Source organism: Littorina saxatilis, linkage group LG17 (genome assembly GCF_037325665.1).
Source record: "Littorina saxatilis isolate snail1 linkage group LG17, US_GU_Lsax_2.0, whole genome shotgun sequence".
Taxonomy (NCBI): domain Eukaryota; kingdom Metazoa; phylum Mollusca; class Gastropoda; order Littorinimorpha; family Littorinidae; genus Littorina; species Littorina saxatilis.
Window position 1 is genome coordinate 53,259,100 of NC_090261.1, and position 16,113 is coordinate 53,275,212.

Consider the following 16,113-nt stretch of genomic DNA (forward strand, 5'->3'; position numbering starts at 1 on the left):
CATGACCTTGGATGACCTTGACCTTGGGTCAAGGTCACATGTATTTTGGTAGGAAAAATGTGTAAAGCAGTTCTTAGTGTATGATGTCATTGCTAGGTTTAGTTATTTGACCTTGACCCTGAAGGTAAAGGTCATGTAAAGGTCAAGGTCAAGCATGTGAGTCGTATGGGCTTTGCCCTTCTTGTTTTGTGTCGGCATCCACTACCAGTAACTCTTCCTTATCTTCTCCAGTGTTTTCAGTCGCGATTATCTCCCTTCCTCCGTGTGGCGTCAATCCATATTCCCGTTACTACGTTACTATTTTTAGAAGGTCACTGCACGTTACTATTTTTAGAAGGTCTCCAGTGTTTTGCGCGTTTATCTCCTTTCCTTCGTGCGCCGGCGAAGCTGGCGTACACCCGGCAAAGCCGGGTCCCATGCGCAGCTCTACTTCTTCCCGGCGAAGCCGGTACCCGGCGAAGCGGGTAATCATTTAGTACCTACATATGTTTGGATGTAAAATATGTACACACCTACATGTCAATTTTTTTTTTTTTTTTGGGGGGGGGGGGGAGTGGCATGGAAAAAAGCTCCTCACGTGTTTAAAGACGCCTTCCTTCCCGTATAAATGATCATGTCAGATACCACAGGTCTGTCCAGCTTTTGACATGAGATATCATAAGAGCAGCCTTCCACGCCAGAAATCCACGGCCTGGCTGCTTTTCTTTGCAGAGTGGGCATTTTTGCCGAATGAGTTTTGCAGATTGACATGTGTGTTCATTTCAAAATTAATTTAAAAACAATTCTCTATGATCTGCAAAGAAACATCCATAGTCGTAGATGTTTGGTATTTGTCTAAGTGGAAGGATGCACTTATCCTTCACCCTTTTAAAGCCTGAAAGGATCTACAGTGATTTACAAGACTGATTGATGCACCACACGTTTAGAAACGTGTTTTCAATGTCTTACTTGAAAGTGAGGTAAAAATGTTTCAGCCTTTTATTTGCAGGACGCTGTAAACAGATGTCACGTTGCCCCCGTCTATGAAATAAGCCAATAAAAAGACGCTTTTACCTTTTCCCCGCTTACCCTCCAAGGGCGCCCCCCCCCCCCCCCCCCCCCCTCGCTCCCACCTCAGTTCTGCCTTCTTCATTGATCCCTAATCCCTTTTCACCGCCACAGCTTCTCCCTTTTCACCGTTTTCCGGTTTTGAGTCAGCGCCTGAAAACAATGTTTTAGTGTTCGTCAATGGACACATACTGTTGTACATTTCCGGCAATGACACTGGAGTTGGGGGGGGGAATTAGAATGTGTGCGCGTGTGTGTGCGTGCGTGTGTGCGTGTTGTGTGTGTGTTTGTGTGTGCGTGTGTGTATGTGTTTGCGTGTGTACGTGCTCGCTGGGTTACAGGTCACCGTGATTGTGTGTGTGTGCGGTGTAGGGGGAGGAGTGAAAACTGAGAATGTGTGTATGTGTGTCTGCGTGTTCGTGTGTGTATACACGCCGGGTTCCCTGTGACAGAGTAATTTTGAGAGGGCTTACGATAATTATAGTTGGAACTGATACCAGAGATATGAGGTCAGAGCACAGGCGAAAAGTATCGTCCACTGGACTACAACTATCACAGAAGTAGTCTTTCTGTGATAGTAGTAGTCCAGTGGACGATACCTTCCGCCTGTGGTCAGAGCGGGTAGAACAGCGAATAACAACATGTAGCATAAGAACATAACGTATGCGATGAAAACACAGGCAAACGACACCAAGGTAACAAAAGATGTGTCGGAGTTTGTGGCTAGTCCAGTTGCTATTTAGTTGACACTCTGTGCAGCAAGCATCTTTTCAAACGTTGAGTTTCCTCCGTCGCTGCAAGCAAATATTTGAACGAGGCAGGTCCGTTAAGACTCTAAGCAAAGGTTTGAGGTGTTAACGTGTGTTTTTTTCAAGATGTACGTCGTACTGATGAAGGGGAGTCCCACAAAACATTCCTTGTGGGTGACTGGGTTGTTTTTGTTAAGAAAAAGCCTTTCATGTTTCTTTTAGCAAGACAACGGAACCGTAGTATTGTGTCGGCATTGACTTCTCTCAATACTTACTGCATTTTTTCCGCAAGACCGTATACTCGTATAGCATCGTCTGTCCACCGCTCGTGGCAAAGGCAGTGAAATTGACAATCCAGCATAGCGCGGTAGTGGTTGCGCTGAGCAGGATAGCACGCTATTCTGTATCTCGGATATGACGTCATCAAAGACATTTATAAACAAGTCGCGTAAGGCGAAATTACTACATTTAGTCAAGCTGTGGAACTCACAGAATGAAATTGAACGTAGTCCGCCGCTAGTGCAAAAGGCAGTGAAAGTGACGAGCCTGTTTGGCGCGGTAGCGTTTGCGCTGTGCTTCATAGCACGCTTTAGTGTACCTCTCTTCGTTTTAACTTTCTGAGCGTGTTTTTAATCCAAACATATCATATCTATATGTTTTTGGAATCAGGAACCGACAAGGAATAAGATGAAAGTGTTTTTAAATTGATTTCGAAAATTTAATTTTGATCATAATTTTAATTTTTTTAATTTTCAGAGCTTGTTTTTAATCCAGATAATTATAACATATTTATATGTTTTTGGAATCAGAAAATGATGAAAAATAAGATGAACGTAAATTTGGATCGTTTTATAAAACAAATATTTTTTTTACAATTTTCAGATTTTTAATGACCAAAGTCATCAATTAATTTTTAAGCCACCAAGCTGAAATGCAATACCGAAGTCCGGCCTTCGTCGAAGATTGCTTGGCCAAAATGTCAATCAATTTGATTGAAAAATGAGGGTGTGACAGTGCCGCCTCAACTTTTACAAAAAGCCGGATATGACGTCATCAAAGGTATATATCGAAAAAAAGAAAAAAACCTCCGGGGATATCATTCCCAGGAACTCTCATGTAAAATTTCATAAAGATCGGTCCAGTAGTTTGGTCTGAATCGCTCTACACACACACACACGCACAGACAGACAGACAGACAGACAGACACACACACACAGACAGACAGACACACACACACACATACACCACGACCCTCGTCTCGAGTTCCCCCTCTATGTTAAAACATTTAGTCAAACAGAGAACACTGACAGAATCGACCAACAAGTCGCGTAAGGCGAAAATACAACATTTAGTCAAGTAGCTGTCGAACTCACAGAATCAAACTGAACGCAATGCCATTTTTCAGCATCGTCAGTCCACCGCTCATGGCAAAGGCAGTGAAATTGACAAGAAGAGCGGGGTAGTAGTTGCGCTAAGAAGGATAGCACGCTTTTCTGTACCTCTCTTTGTTTTAACTTTCTGAGCGTGTTTTTAATCCAAACATATCATATCTATATGTTTTTGGAATCAGGAACTGACAAGGAATAAGATGAAAGTGTTTTTAAATTGATTTGGACAATTTAATTTTGATCATAATTTTTATATATTTAATTTTCAGAGCTTGTTTTTAATCCGAATATAACATATTTATATGTTTTTGGAATCAGCAAATGATGGAGAATAAGATAAACGTAAATTTGGATCGTTTTATACATTTTTATTTTTTTTTACAATTTTCAGATTTTTAATGACCAAAGTCATTAATTAATTTTTAAGCCACCAAGCTGAAATGCAATACCGAAGTCCGGGCTTCGTGGAAGATTACTTGACCAAACTTTCAACCAATTTGGTTGAAAAATGAGGGCGTGACAGTGCCGCCTCAACTTTCACGAAAAGCCGGATATGACGTCATCAAAGACATTTATCAAAAAAATGAAAAAAACGTTCGGGGATTTCATACCCAGGAACTCTCATGTCAAATTTCATAAAGATCGGTCCAGTAGTTTAGTCCGCTGAATCGCTCTACACACACACACACACACACACAGACATACACCACGACCCTCGTTTCGATTCCCCCTCGATGTTAAAATATTTAGTCAAAACTTGACTAAATATAAAAAGGACACATTGAAAAGAAATGTGAAGCTTCTTAGGAGTAGTCTTTTTCTTCTTTTTTGGGGAGGGGGAGGGGGGCGGGGGGGCGGGAGGCAAACCGCTTTGAAGGAGAAAGTGATCAAGTTTTCCTTTGTTTGAATCAGCTACTTTTGATCCTGTTTCGCCGAGGTTAAAAATGATTATTTCTGATTCTGTCGGTGTTCTCTGTTGTGTCCGCGACGCTGGTCCTCCTTGCCTCACCAGGTAATCTCTGCACCCATCATGTGTTTGCTATGTTGGTGTTGGGTGTACCTGCTCTGGTTTTCTGGTTTTCATCCACATCGGTCTTCTCTATCCTCTGCTTTTGCGCTCCTCCGGTATGATGTCTGTCTTGTCTGTCTGTCTGTCTGTCTGTCTGTCTGTCTCTCTCTGTCTCTCTCTCTGTCTCTCTCTGTCTCTCTCTGTTACGTTATCACCGTAATATGAGTTATTTCTAATGTGATGACTGCCGTGTTAGCAAATGATAACAAGACATGTCGAGAAAAAAGATATCCAAGCATGAGCCTTTTAGGCGAATGCTGATATCGTTTGTGTGACATGTCTGTTATCATTTGCTAACAGTCAGCATATTAGAAATAACGGTTTTATTACCGTTTAATTCGACCAAAGGAAATTTCGAAGCAACCCCGCGAATTAGACAGAACAGCCGCAATGGGAACTTGAGCGCTTCTACCTGATTATGCCTGTCAGTCAAAGAATTCTCGTGACCTGAGTCAGCCAATCAGAGTAACACACCTGACGTGATGAATATTCACAGGTCAAATGCCTTTGACACACAACAATCTCACAAGATAAACCATGTTGAACATGCGTTTCGGTTACTTCGCTTTTTCTCGTTGAACAGAGAGCGACAGATTTAGAACCGACTCCAGACGGATGGGAAATGACGTAAAGATACATTTGATGTAAAGCGAGTGGCGCAATTTCACTTGATTTTTCCTAACTTTGATCATTTAGCTTTCAAGTGAGCGGTCGGCATTGCACACTCAGACGATGGGCGGTGCCTTGCTGTTCTGTTACGCACCCACCGACAAAACTCGCTTTTCGGTATTTTTTTTTTTTTAGATAAAGAGAGTATTACCTGACAGCATTTGAAGTGTCATTCTTTAGAATAAATCACGCTGATATTGTTGAATTACATTATTACTTTGTCTTGTTAATTTTTAGCGTGATAAACAAAAAGGGTCCCTGCCTGAACGTTATAACATTTAGAGGGTCACCTAGAATCCGTCCTGATTGGTCAAAAAGCCATATGGGGCACTGACTTGGTAATAAAATATTGATTGAGTTCTGTCTTTTCAAATATTCCAACCACTCCAGCGGCTGATGCAAGATGCCGTCTGCTTATAGGTCCACAATGAAAAAATGCAGAGGAAAATGGGAGTTGGGGGGGGGGGGGGGGGGTATTTGGGCTCAGAAGAAGAAGGGAGGGCAGGAAGAAAACAAGAAATTCCTCCGAGGTAGGAAAAACACCCCCGTCCTTACCATTCTCACTGCCACCAACTGAGAAGGTTATTTCCCTTTGACCATTAATATGTCCCTCTATAAGTCCTTGTAGAATCTTAATCCACCAATAACTCCCTAACCGTGTGTTTGACTGGTCCCAATTTTTGTAAGGACCGTCTCAGGAATGTATAGAACCTGTTCACCAAGTTTGGTGAAGAAAACAATAAACTGGCCACCCTCAACAAGTATAATGCTGCTGTTCTGATTTTTGGCCGCCGCATTGGAGTCAGTGCAGTTGGTCGTAACAGTAGACAAATCAAATAGAAGCGGAACAAGAGATGGCGACGGAAAAAGACACAAAATATTGACAGAAGAACGCGGACGATGAAAGGAGTCAACAGGTAAAAACAGGATGTCGTCTGCTCCTGTCCATAACGACCGTACTTGCTATTCAGTCTCAATGGTCTCTGCTCTCAGCGCTCAGCGAGGGGCCATCATGTATCGATTAGAAGTTGACGGGATTCCCTCCCCTGCCGTTTGTCACTGTTAGCTTCTTGTGTGTTGACCGTGTTGTTCTTGTTGGCTTTTCTGTTGCCGGGAGACAGGAATTGTTAGCTGTTTTCCTTCCCGCTTTGTTTGGGGGAGGCATCTCCGCTGTTTGAAGGCCGGGGCATAGTTGGTACAGGGGTTTTTGAAGTGAGGACAAAAACGGTTGGAGCTGAACATTAACATTTTGATGGACAGTTAAAAGGTGGATTCTGAACGTCGGGGTTTTATGATTCTGGTCATTCAACAGCGATGCAGAATTTAAAAAAGAAGGAAATGAAGAAAAAAAACCAACACCAAAAAGCAATAATAACAACAACACACTGGAACTGTCAGTCTTAAAATATTTACTTTTGAAAAGAGATACTGCTGCCTTCAAAACTGGCGGACAGCTCACACACACACGCACGCATGCATGCAAGCACACACACATACACACACATACACACACACACACACACACACACACACACACACACACACACACACACGCACGCACGCATGAGGGAAAAACCCTTAAGGGGATGAAGTTCTGAAATTCACATATTGTTATTTTAGTCGAAGGATTTACTCTATGTCTCAGAACATATAGGATAATTTAGACTATCAGTCATGAAACATTGAAAGGTCGTCAAAGGAAAAACCATCATGTGTGAAGCCTGACAATTGGCTGTTCCAGAGATGTATCTTGTTTTGCAGCTGATGAAATATATGTATCGCTGTTACCAGTAATAATCATAGAAATAAGTCAATAAGTCAGTGGGAAAACCCCACTGTCTGAATCAATTGCTTAAGAATCGTAGTCAGTGGTACATGTATGCATCAGGATGAAAAGGTGGTACATATAGATGTTTTCAAAAACAAAAAGAAGATTGTTCATGCAGAGGAACGAAGACATTAGAACTCCATCTAAATACATGTATAGCAAAAAACAGTAAGAACACCAATAGTAATTAAGACTTCAGATAATTAGAAAGGAAGTTACACATTAAAAACATATCAATCAAAGGTGAATTTAGTCACTTGCATTGACAATCTTTTGTATTCAAGCTGACTGGAAAAGAATGAAGTGCAGTGTATTACATGTATTTTTCAAATGACCGTACATGTACAATGTAGTATGTGAAGCCATGCACATTTACATGGTGATGAGTCATTGCAGCACCTCCAGTCTGCTGACATAAGTGTGTTCATACAATGCTGATTGAGTTTCTCTAAAATTAGAACTATGCGAAACTAGACCCTACCCCCACAAAAAAAACCACCCACAGCCAATGTAATAAATGTTTCTGAGTGTGTCAAAAGTGTTTATTTATCGAAAGGGCATTATGATGTAATAGCATACTTTAATCTCTCAGCGACACTGTCAGAAGTTTGACCTCATGCTCCACAAGGTCAAGTTATCTGTTAACGATTATTAAACTGCGTGGGAAAACCTGAAAACCTATTGCCACATCAAAGTTTGATAGTTTGGGTTTGACAGATGGATTAGGTGCGGCAAGAAAAGAGGCCAAGTTCTTTGGGAAGGTGTATTTGAAAGGAACAGTGAGAAGGCTGAATATATGGGGGATATTTAATGTAAAGGTGGAATAGAAAAGAAGTATGGGAGTAGTAAATTCTTCTTCTTCTGCGTTCGATGTTGGGGAGTAGTAAATAAACTGCTTGTATTTATGTCTGCATAGACAGCATGCACAAATCACACTTGCACATGCGTGCAGGCACAGAGACGCTCTCATGCACATGCACACAGACAGACAGACAGACAGACAGAGGGGGAGCAAGAGAGAGAGAGAGAGGGTGGAAGGGCGATGTTGTGTGAGAAGTGTATTTTATTGCAAGGAATTGGGGGAAAACATCCTGTGAGTGAAATGTTCATAAAACAAAATCCAGGGGACAAGAATTTTTTAGTTTTTATTGAAAAATGTTTTAGAAGTACATGTACCCTTTTTTCTCCCACTTTTTTCTTCTTGATTATAAAATGTTTGCAGTCCATTTTTTGGGGTGAAAGTTTAAAAGTTTGGTATGTGTGTTACAGATCCTGACATTCCCCAGCAGCAGAACGTCAGACTTTGATTCCTTGACGGGTACAGTGCCCACCCCTGCTGTCCGCCTCAATGCCACCATCAATTCCAAGGTCAGGAGACTTTGACATTGTGCTATGAGTGAACAAGGAAAATCCGAAGGGAGAGAAGAGTGATCTTGTACCTAATAGCATCTCAATGAGACAATCTGTGAAACTTTAGCGCATTTCATACTTTTCATAAATTCTCTGTGTTCTTGGGTTGAATCTTTTCTGACCATTGACTTTTTAGTTGAAAGAAGCTAAATTGTTTCCAGGTACCGTCACGCTTGTGTACAGATTAGTTTACAACATTTTTGATCAAAATGTGTGAGTTTTGATCCTTGTTTTCGGGGTTATTTAAGTCTGAAGAGCAATTATGTTAATTTAGTTTATTTTTGTGTTTTGCTACTTTGACTTATAATTTGTATCTGCAAGATTAAGTATTTTCTTTGTCTAAATGTTCTACATCTTTATTGGTTTGCCAGACTGGTCCGTATGGATACACGTTCAAGCAGACAGAGGTATGCCTGCAGCTGGGTAAAGCGGTTGTGGAACTGGATATCACCATGCAGGACAGACTCAACACTCTTCTCACTACTCTGTCCACACCCAAACAGCCAGTTCCTCAGTTTGGACAGTCTCTGCTGGCTGGGGTAAGTAGAGTGTGAGTGTGGTGTGCTAAACTAGCCCTGTAGTCAGAGTAATAAGACCGTGCCTGGTGAGAGAGAGCGAGACAGACAGACAGAGAATAACAGACAGACAGAGATGTGTGTGTGTCAATCTTCCTGTCTGCATGCCTGTCTGTTTTTTTTTGTATGTCTCACTCTCTCTCTCACCAGCCACTGTCTGACTGTGTTTTAGTCTGCTCATGTACCTGTGCTTGCGTTTCCTTGTGTTCTTGATGCCTTCTTTCTTAGAAAAAAGAACCTACATTAATATGCCAAAGATAGTGCAAATATGGAAGGGGTTGTCAAGTTTTAAAAACACAAAATAAAGAAATCTTGGCTCCTGTTTTTCTGAGTTTATCTTCAAACGGTTTGTACACGATGCATCATTACCATGTAAAGTTAGAGTCACTTTGAAAGACGGTACACACAAATGACATTTGTAAACTAATACCGTACTTGGGTCATAAGGCGGGACTTTTTTCCTCGAGTTCGACCCCTGCGTCTTGTATAACGAAGCATCTAATCCGTGTATGAAATACGAAAAAAATCAAAGAGACCGCCTGAGTACCAGTCAAACAACTTGTGATAATGCATGTTTCAGCTACTAGAGCACACAGATTTCCACTCTGTTAAACTCGGTCACTGACCGGTCACTGACCCCGGTGCAGGAAGTGTTTCCTCTCTCAGATATGACAGGGGAACCACCTCTCATGGCTAAAACTGGGTCATTGACCCCTGGGAAGAAGGTCGTGTCTATAAACAAGGCCACCCAGCTATCACAATGCCTTTGATCTCCCCGCACACACAGAGCACACATATTTTCACTCAGTTAAAGTCGGTCACTGACCGGTCACTGACCCCGGTGCAGGAAGTGTTTCCTCTCTCAGATATGACAGGGGAACCACCTCTCATGGCAAAAACTGGGTCATTGACCCCTGGGAAGAAGGTCGTGTCTATAAACAATGGACCTGTCTTTGATCTCGCCGGCTTATTTTCATTCTTCCACCGTTTGTTACCGGTATACTTTTTCAATTTTGGTGCGCCCTATCGGCCCCCTGCGTCCAATGGGTGACTGGATTACAATTTTTTTTTTAAAGAAGGGGGTGCGTCTTGTATAACGAAGCGCCTTGTCACCCGGAAAGTACGGTACATGTTTCACTGTGTAAATAATTAGTGAAAGGTGATGTTGAGGCCTACATGATTGTGTGTGTGTGTCGCCAGAATGGGCAGTCAGGCTTTGGAGAGGCTTCACTAACACTTGTAAACTTATAGTAAAATGTGAATGATTTGTGAAAGGTGATGTTAAAGCCTATGTGATTGTGTTAATGTGTTGCCAGAATGGGCAGTCAGGGTTTGACGAGGCTTCACTGGCACTAGAAAACTGATAGTAAGATGTGAATGATTTGTGAAAGGTGATGTTATTATTAAAGGAATTGTGTTTGTGTGTTGCCAGAATGGGCAGTCAGGGTTTGACGAGGCCATGCAGGACGTGGCCAGTAATACTGCTGTCAGCCTCAACGTCTCCTGCCCCCACACCACTCTCAGGGTCAGGTGAGGAACAACAACGTGATGTACTCTGTGTGTGTGTGTCTGTGTCTCTGTCTGTCTGTCTGTCTGTCTGTCTGTCTGTCTGTCTGTCTGTCTGTGTCTGTGTATTGTGTGTGTCAAAGGGGGATGTGTTTGAGAGGAGACTTTCAAAAATAGGCTGAAAATTATATTATGTTGTTACATAAAGTTGTGTGTGTGAATGCACACGTGAGATGATGCAGACAGGCGAGTAGTTGTTGTTTCCAGGCACACTTACTTTCTCACATTAGAGCGAGGCAGTTAAGTCACTGTGATGTTGTGAACTTGAAGCACACAACACGTGTGTTAACCTCCCAAGCAAAGGCTGCTAAACACAGAAGGCCTTTTATTACAGGCCCAGGCACAGTGTTTTACAAAGTGGCATGTTCCTTAAATGTGACTGCAAAAAGCAGTTGCTGTTTTGGTGACTTGAAGAATGGGGGATTACACTGAGAATTAGTTCCTGACTGAGATACAAAGGCATAGAACATATCAGATTTTTTGGGGTCCTTTCTGAGGGGAATTTTACTTTGTAGAAGAATGGATCGAGTGGGGACATGTCTGGTTGAGGAAATAAAAAAATGATTCAAGGTTATGGTATAAGACGTGAGTCTTGTTGTGAGCACATCACTGCATAAGCATGTATCTTTATTGAAGAGTAGTAAACCATCTTGTCTTGATAAAAGTATGCTTTTTAGTGTTTTCAGTGCAGAAGCAAGTTATTATTCCAGTATTAAATTCAACTTGTTCACTGACAGGAGTTTACATCCAAGTTAGGTACATCACCAAAAAGAGAATAACAATATCTTTCAGACTATTCTGTTGTTATATTGTTAGGTCTGAATTTGGAACAGCTATGACATTTGTCAAGTCAGTTAATCATGTTGATTTGTAGTTAACTTCCCTGCCTTATCCCTGTGACTACCCGGTCATTTGACATCACACTGATGTGCTGTCTCTTTTCATCAGTCTGTTTACAGTGTTGTTCCCCTGACACATTTTGCTTCTGTGTTTGCAAACATAGGTTCCCTATACCGGACCTGAGGCCTGGCAGCCAGCATGCGCCGCGAGAATGGTGGGGCCGAAACCTGCACAAGGAGAGTCTGCTGCTTGAAGTAGACAGTTTATCATTGCTGCGACGTGATTCACCCGAAGCTGCTACCTCTGAACCGTCTGTCACTGAAGTCATGTGTAGCAAGTTGGAGGGTGAGTTTGTCACAGAGAGGGAGTGGGGGGATGGATATTGAGAAAGTGGAGAGAGAGAGGAGGGGGGGGGGGGGGGTGAGGGTGAAAGAGGGAGAGAGTTTGGATGAAGGAGAGGGAGAGAGAGAAGAATAAATTCGAGGTGGAAGTAGAAAGATAGTGTTATGTGCTCATGTGTGTGTCAGTGTGTGTCAGTGTGTGTGTATGTATGTGTGTGTGTGTGTGTGTGTGTGTGTGTGTGTGTGTGTGTGTGTGTGTGTGTGTGTGTGTGTGTGTGTGTGTGTGTGTGTGTGTGTGTGTGTGTGTGTGTGTGTGTGTGTGTGTGTTTGTACACACGTTTAAGAGAGAGGAGGAAATTAAATAGAGAGAGAGGAGAGAAACCGTATGTTTGTGTGTATATGAGCAACGAAAAAAAAGCATGTGAGTGGGTGTGTGAAAAAGAGAGAAAGAAACAAACAGACGGGACAGAGAGAGACAGAATGAGAGACAATGATTATGGAAAGGTTCACAGCTTACTGTTTCAAGTTTGAAAATTATTACTACTGCATAGTAGAACGTTCCACAGAGATTGACTGTTAATGCCAGTAGGTGGTGCTTATCGCTGTGTTGAACTTGAAGAGAAAGACAGATGGATTTTTGTTATACCAGAATTTGATCAGATATATTACAGGCTGTTAGCTGTTCAGTATTGAAACTGCTAGAAAGAACAGAGAAAACCCTTTGTTCTGATTTAATATGTAGAGTTGTCTTTCTTGTCTTCATGTGGTTTTTAACATGTCCGTGTCCCTCACAACAGTGTACTTCCAAGAGGACTTTAACAAAACCCCACTGCTGTTTGGCAGCGTGCAGCAAGGTCCGAGGGATGTAGGGGACAACTTTAATCGCCCAAGGTGAGTGGAAACATTTGCTTGTTTCTAACTTGAAACATGCCTCTTGTGTACCAAAAACTCACACAGACACACGCACGCACGCACGCATGCACGCAGGCAGGCACGCACGCACACTGACTGACTCACTTACTCACTCAAAGAGTACACAATCTCACACTCTCTTGGTTCTCATTGGTAAACGACAATGCTTGAAGACACCAGTCTGCAGGTGGAAAGTAGGAGTGGTTCCCTCTGATTCCTTCCATACCAGTTGTTGCAGTTTAGCTGTTCAGAGTTATATCTTTTATGGCTGTCTGTGAAGGATTTCTCAAAAAGAGACAAACCAATTCGTCTGTTGAATTTCTTAAGTAGCTGTTGTATACTACTTGATGAATCTTCTTGCAGACTCCAATGTATCATTAATTATATACAGGGAGTTAACTTGTGTATACCAGTCATTATTCACATTATTTTGTGAACTACTTCACATAGTTTCTTGCATGATAGTAACACAATGTTTTGTTCTTCTGTGAATGCAGGGAGGTAACACACGTAGAACAGTTTTTCAAATGACTTTGCTGACCCTTGGTTGTCTCCCTCTAAACATTATATCGGCTGTCTTTCAGGGTTGTTGTGAAGTCATTTCCGTCGACCAGCAATCTCCTGGACGCTCTGCACAAGGAGGAACCGGTTCTCGAGAGCATGATGGCGGGCTTTGGCAGTGTCCTTGAACAGGACATTATGGGCGGCAAGGCCGGGGCCACGCCATTCTCCGTGAAAAGGGAGGTCACTCATGGTGCGGCCCATCTTGAGGGAGATGATCAGGAAGGGTTCAAGTCTACTTTTGAGGTTTGTGAGAGCGAGAGATAGTGTGTCTTGTGTGTTTGTGTAAGAGAAAGAGGGTGTGTGGGTATGTGTTTAGGTGACAGAGAGAGTGTGTGTGTGTGTGTGTGTGTGTGTGTGTGTGTGTGTGTGTGTGTGTGTGTGTGTGTGTGTGTGTGTGTGTGTGAGAGAGAGAGAGTGAGAGAGAGAGAGCATCTGTCTGTCCGTTTGTCCATGGATGTGTGTGTGTATGTGGCTGTGTTTGTGTAAACCATCTCCATTATGGCAAAGGTAACAGGTAGACTTTCACAATCTGGGACAGTGCTCTCTTTTAGTACGGTTTAACTGCATTTTTCTGCAAAAGGATCTCAAAAGCATTTAGAATGAACCAGACAACTTATATCCAGCATAAATGGCCAGTCAGTATTTGTCAGAGATTTAGTTTTTGTGACTGCCTTGAAGAGTGGGAAAAACAAATGATTAATTGTGCATTTTGGTAATTAAAACAAAAGTTAAGTTGTTATCTTAAGAGGAAATTGTACTTTTATTATGAGGTTGAGCAATTGTATGTCTCACGCTTTCCTTCTTTGCTTGTAGCAACTCCAGTCTTTGTAATATTTGATGTTTCACACTCTGGAGCTTGACATGAGAGAGTTTCTTCCACACTCAGCAGCTGCTCTGGTTTGACATCGACAGTCTCGTGTGGAAGAAAACTAGGTCCCAGGCCCATGATCAGTCGAAATAGTAGGTAATATTGAATTGACAGTCTCTGTTGTGATGTTGCAGAAGCTGATACCAGGCACCAAGGAGGAGTGTCGCAAGTTTGTGGACGTGTCTTCGTCCCACACCAGCCTGCTGGTGGAGATCTCGGGACCCAAGGTCCTTTTTCTGCTGCACGACAAGCCCTTCGTGGAGCTCCTCTACAACAGGTCAGCATCACATGATTCATTTATTCTTTCGGATGTTGGTGTTAGTATACCTAAGACGCCATTTTGGAAAGTTTTCTGAGGAGTTAGACCTTAAAAAGTTCAAGGGACATTCGCTGTGCTGTAATTTAGAAACCCCTGCAATGATTTTACTCAAAACTCTTCCATAACATGTGAAGTTTTTGGATCAGAATAGTGATGCCAAACAGGAGGAAAATCATAGCCTTGAAGAAAAAAATGACTGAATCCCACCGTAACAGGATAATGATGACAAATGCTCTGGATGTAATGCTACCGTAAGCTGTTGATATTAATGTATTGAATTGTCATGCTTTTGAATGATTTTTAAGTGAACTGTGGCATCTGTCTTGGTTTAGGAGCACCCCTCCAGTTTTGTCTCCAATAGTGAAAAATACTGACAGTTTTAACTAAATGGATGGGTGTACAGGAAACTTTACTCATATGATGCTGCTTTCAGGATAAACAATGACCTGTTGCTATGGGAACCTCAGAGCCCGTCTCCGCCGGAAACGTTTGCGTCAGGTCTCAGCCTGAACGTGCAGCCCCAGTTTGGTCTGAGTGGTCCCATGACACAGAGCATGTACCAGCCACACTTTGGTGAGTGCCTTGATTGAGCCACATGCCTGTTGTCAGTTAAACATTGGGTGGGGGTTGGGGGTGGGGGTGGGATGGTGGGGTAGATTATTGAAAAACATTTGATCTCTTTCAATGTGGACACTGTACAAGTATTTTCAGGGGTTTCACAGTTTGTTTCAACTCATTTTATATACTTAAGGTACTGGGGAACTCATTTTATATACTTAAGGTACTGGGGAACTCATTTTATATACTTAAGGTACTGGGGTGGGGTGGGGGGCGGTTATTGAAACACATTTTGTTTCTTTCAATATGTGGACACTGTACAAGTATTTTCAGGGGTTCCACAGTTTGTTGCAACTCATTTTGTTTCTTTCAATATCAATCAATCAATCAATCAATGAGTCTTATATCGCGCATATTCCGTGGGTACAGTTCTAGGCGCTCTGCAGTGATGCCGTGTGAGATGAAATTTTATACGGCCAGTAGATTGCAGCCATTTCGGCGCATATTTACCTTTCACGGCCTATTATTCCAAGTCACACGGGTATAGGTAGACAATTATTAACTGTGCCTAAGCAATTTTGCCAGGAAAGACCCTTTTGTCAATCGTGGGATCTTTAACGTGCACACCCAATGTAGTGTACACGGGGGGAGGTTCGGACACCGAAGAGAGTCTGCACACAAAGTTGACTCTGTGAAATAAATTTCCGCCGAACCTGGGATCGAACTCACGCTGACAGCGGCCAACTGAATACAAATCCAGCGCGCTACCAACTGAGCTATATATCCGCCCAATATGTGGACACTGTACAAGTATTTTCAGGGGTTCCACAGTTTGTTGAAAGACATTTGATATATTTAAGGACACTGGTAGTACTGGGGTGGGCGGTGGCTTGGGGTCGGGGTTCGAGGCTCCACAATTTTGAAACATATTTTATGTTTTATGGTTTAATGATTCCATGGTTCCATGAAAACATTGATGCTGTTTCTGATTGTATGTCACTTTGTTTTGGACAGTCTGTATGGTAATATCCTGTTCTGCTTTGCTGTGAGTACAGATGTGCTAAATCTAGTTAGTTCTCTTTTCATGCAGGTGCAACAGAACAATACTTGTTGTAAATTGTTTCCTGAGAGTCAATGAAGGGTTTGTTAGTGTATGCTGATGCTTTGTCTGTGCACAATAGCTTTACTGGGTATTTTTTATCCAGATATGAAATCTAAATCTGTTGTGATGCAGATTCCGACAGTGATTCAGACGAATACAACGGGTCTCCACAGTCCCGTGAAGGTCACATTTCTGACAACAAGGTGCCTTTTCCCAGCAACCTGTGTGTCTCTGTCAGCATCGGGGAGGGGAAGGTCTTCGCTAACGTTCCTATCAAGGATGTAAGTTTGATGGGCTTACTTACTGTT

General features: G+C 42.4%; 1 protein-coding gene across 2 annotated transcripts in view; it reads left to right on the top strand.

Moving 5' to 3' along the window:
- LOC138953927 (autophagy-related protein 2 homolog A-like) overlaps positions 1-16,113 on the top strand; it is an 82,767-nt gene that overhangs the window by 35,135 nt on the left and 31,519 nt on the right. For both annotated transcript variants that reach the window (XM_070325919.1, XM_070325920.1), the window contains exons 13-21: positions 8,020-8,118; positions 8,532-8,699; positions 10,168-10,265; positions 11,305-11,486; positions 12,280-12,373; positions 12,979-13,201; positions 13,961-14,103; positions 14,579-14,718; positions 15,938-16,086. In XM_070325919.1, coding sequence (XP_070182020.1) covers positions 8,020-8,118; positions 8,532-8,699; positions 10,168-10,265; positions 11,305-11,486; positions 12,280-12,373; positions 12,979-13,201; positions 13,961-14,103; positions 14,579-14,718; positions 15,938-16,086 — 1,296 coding nt within the window. The remainder of the gene's footprint in view (positions 1-8,019; positions 8,119-8,531; positions 8,700-10,167; positions 10,266-11,304; positions 11,487-12,279; positions 12,374-12,978; positions 13,202-13,960; positions 14,104-14,578; positions 14,719-15,937; positions 16,087-16,113) is intronic.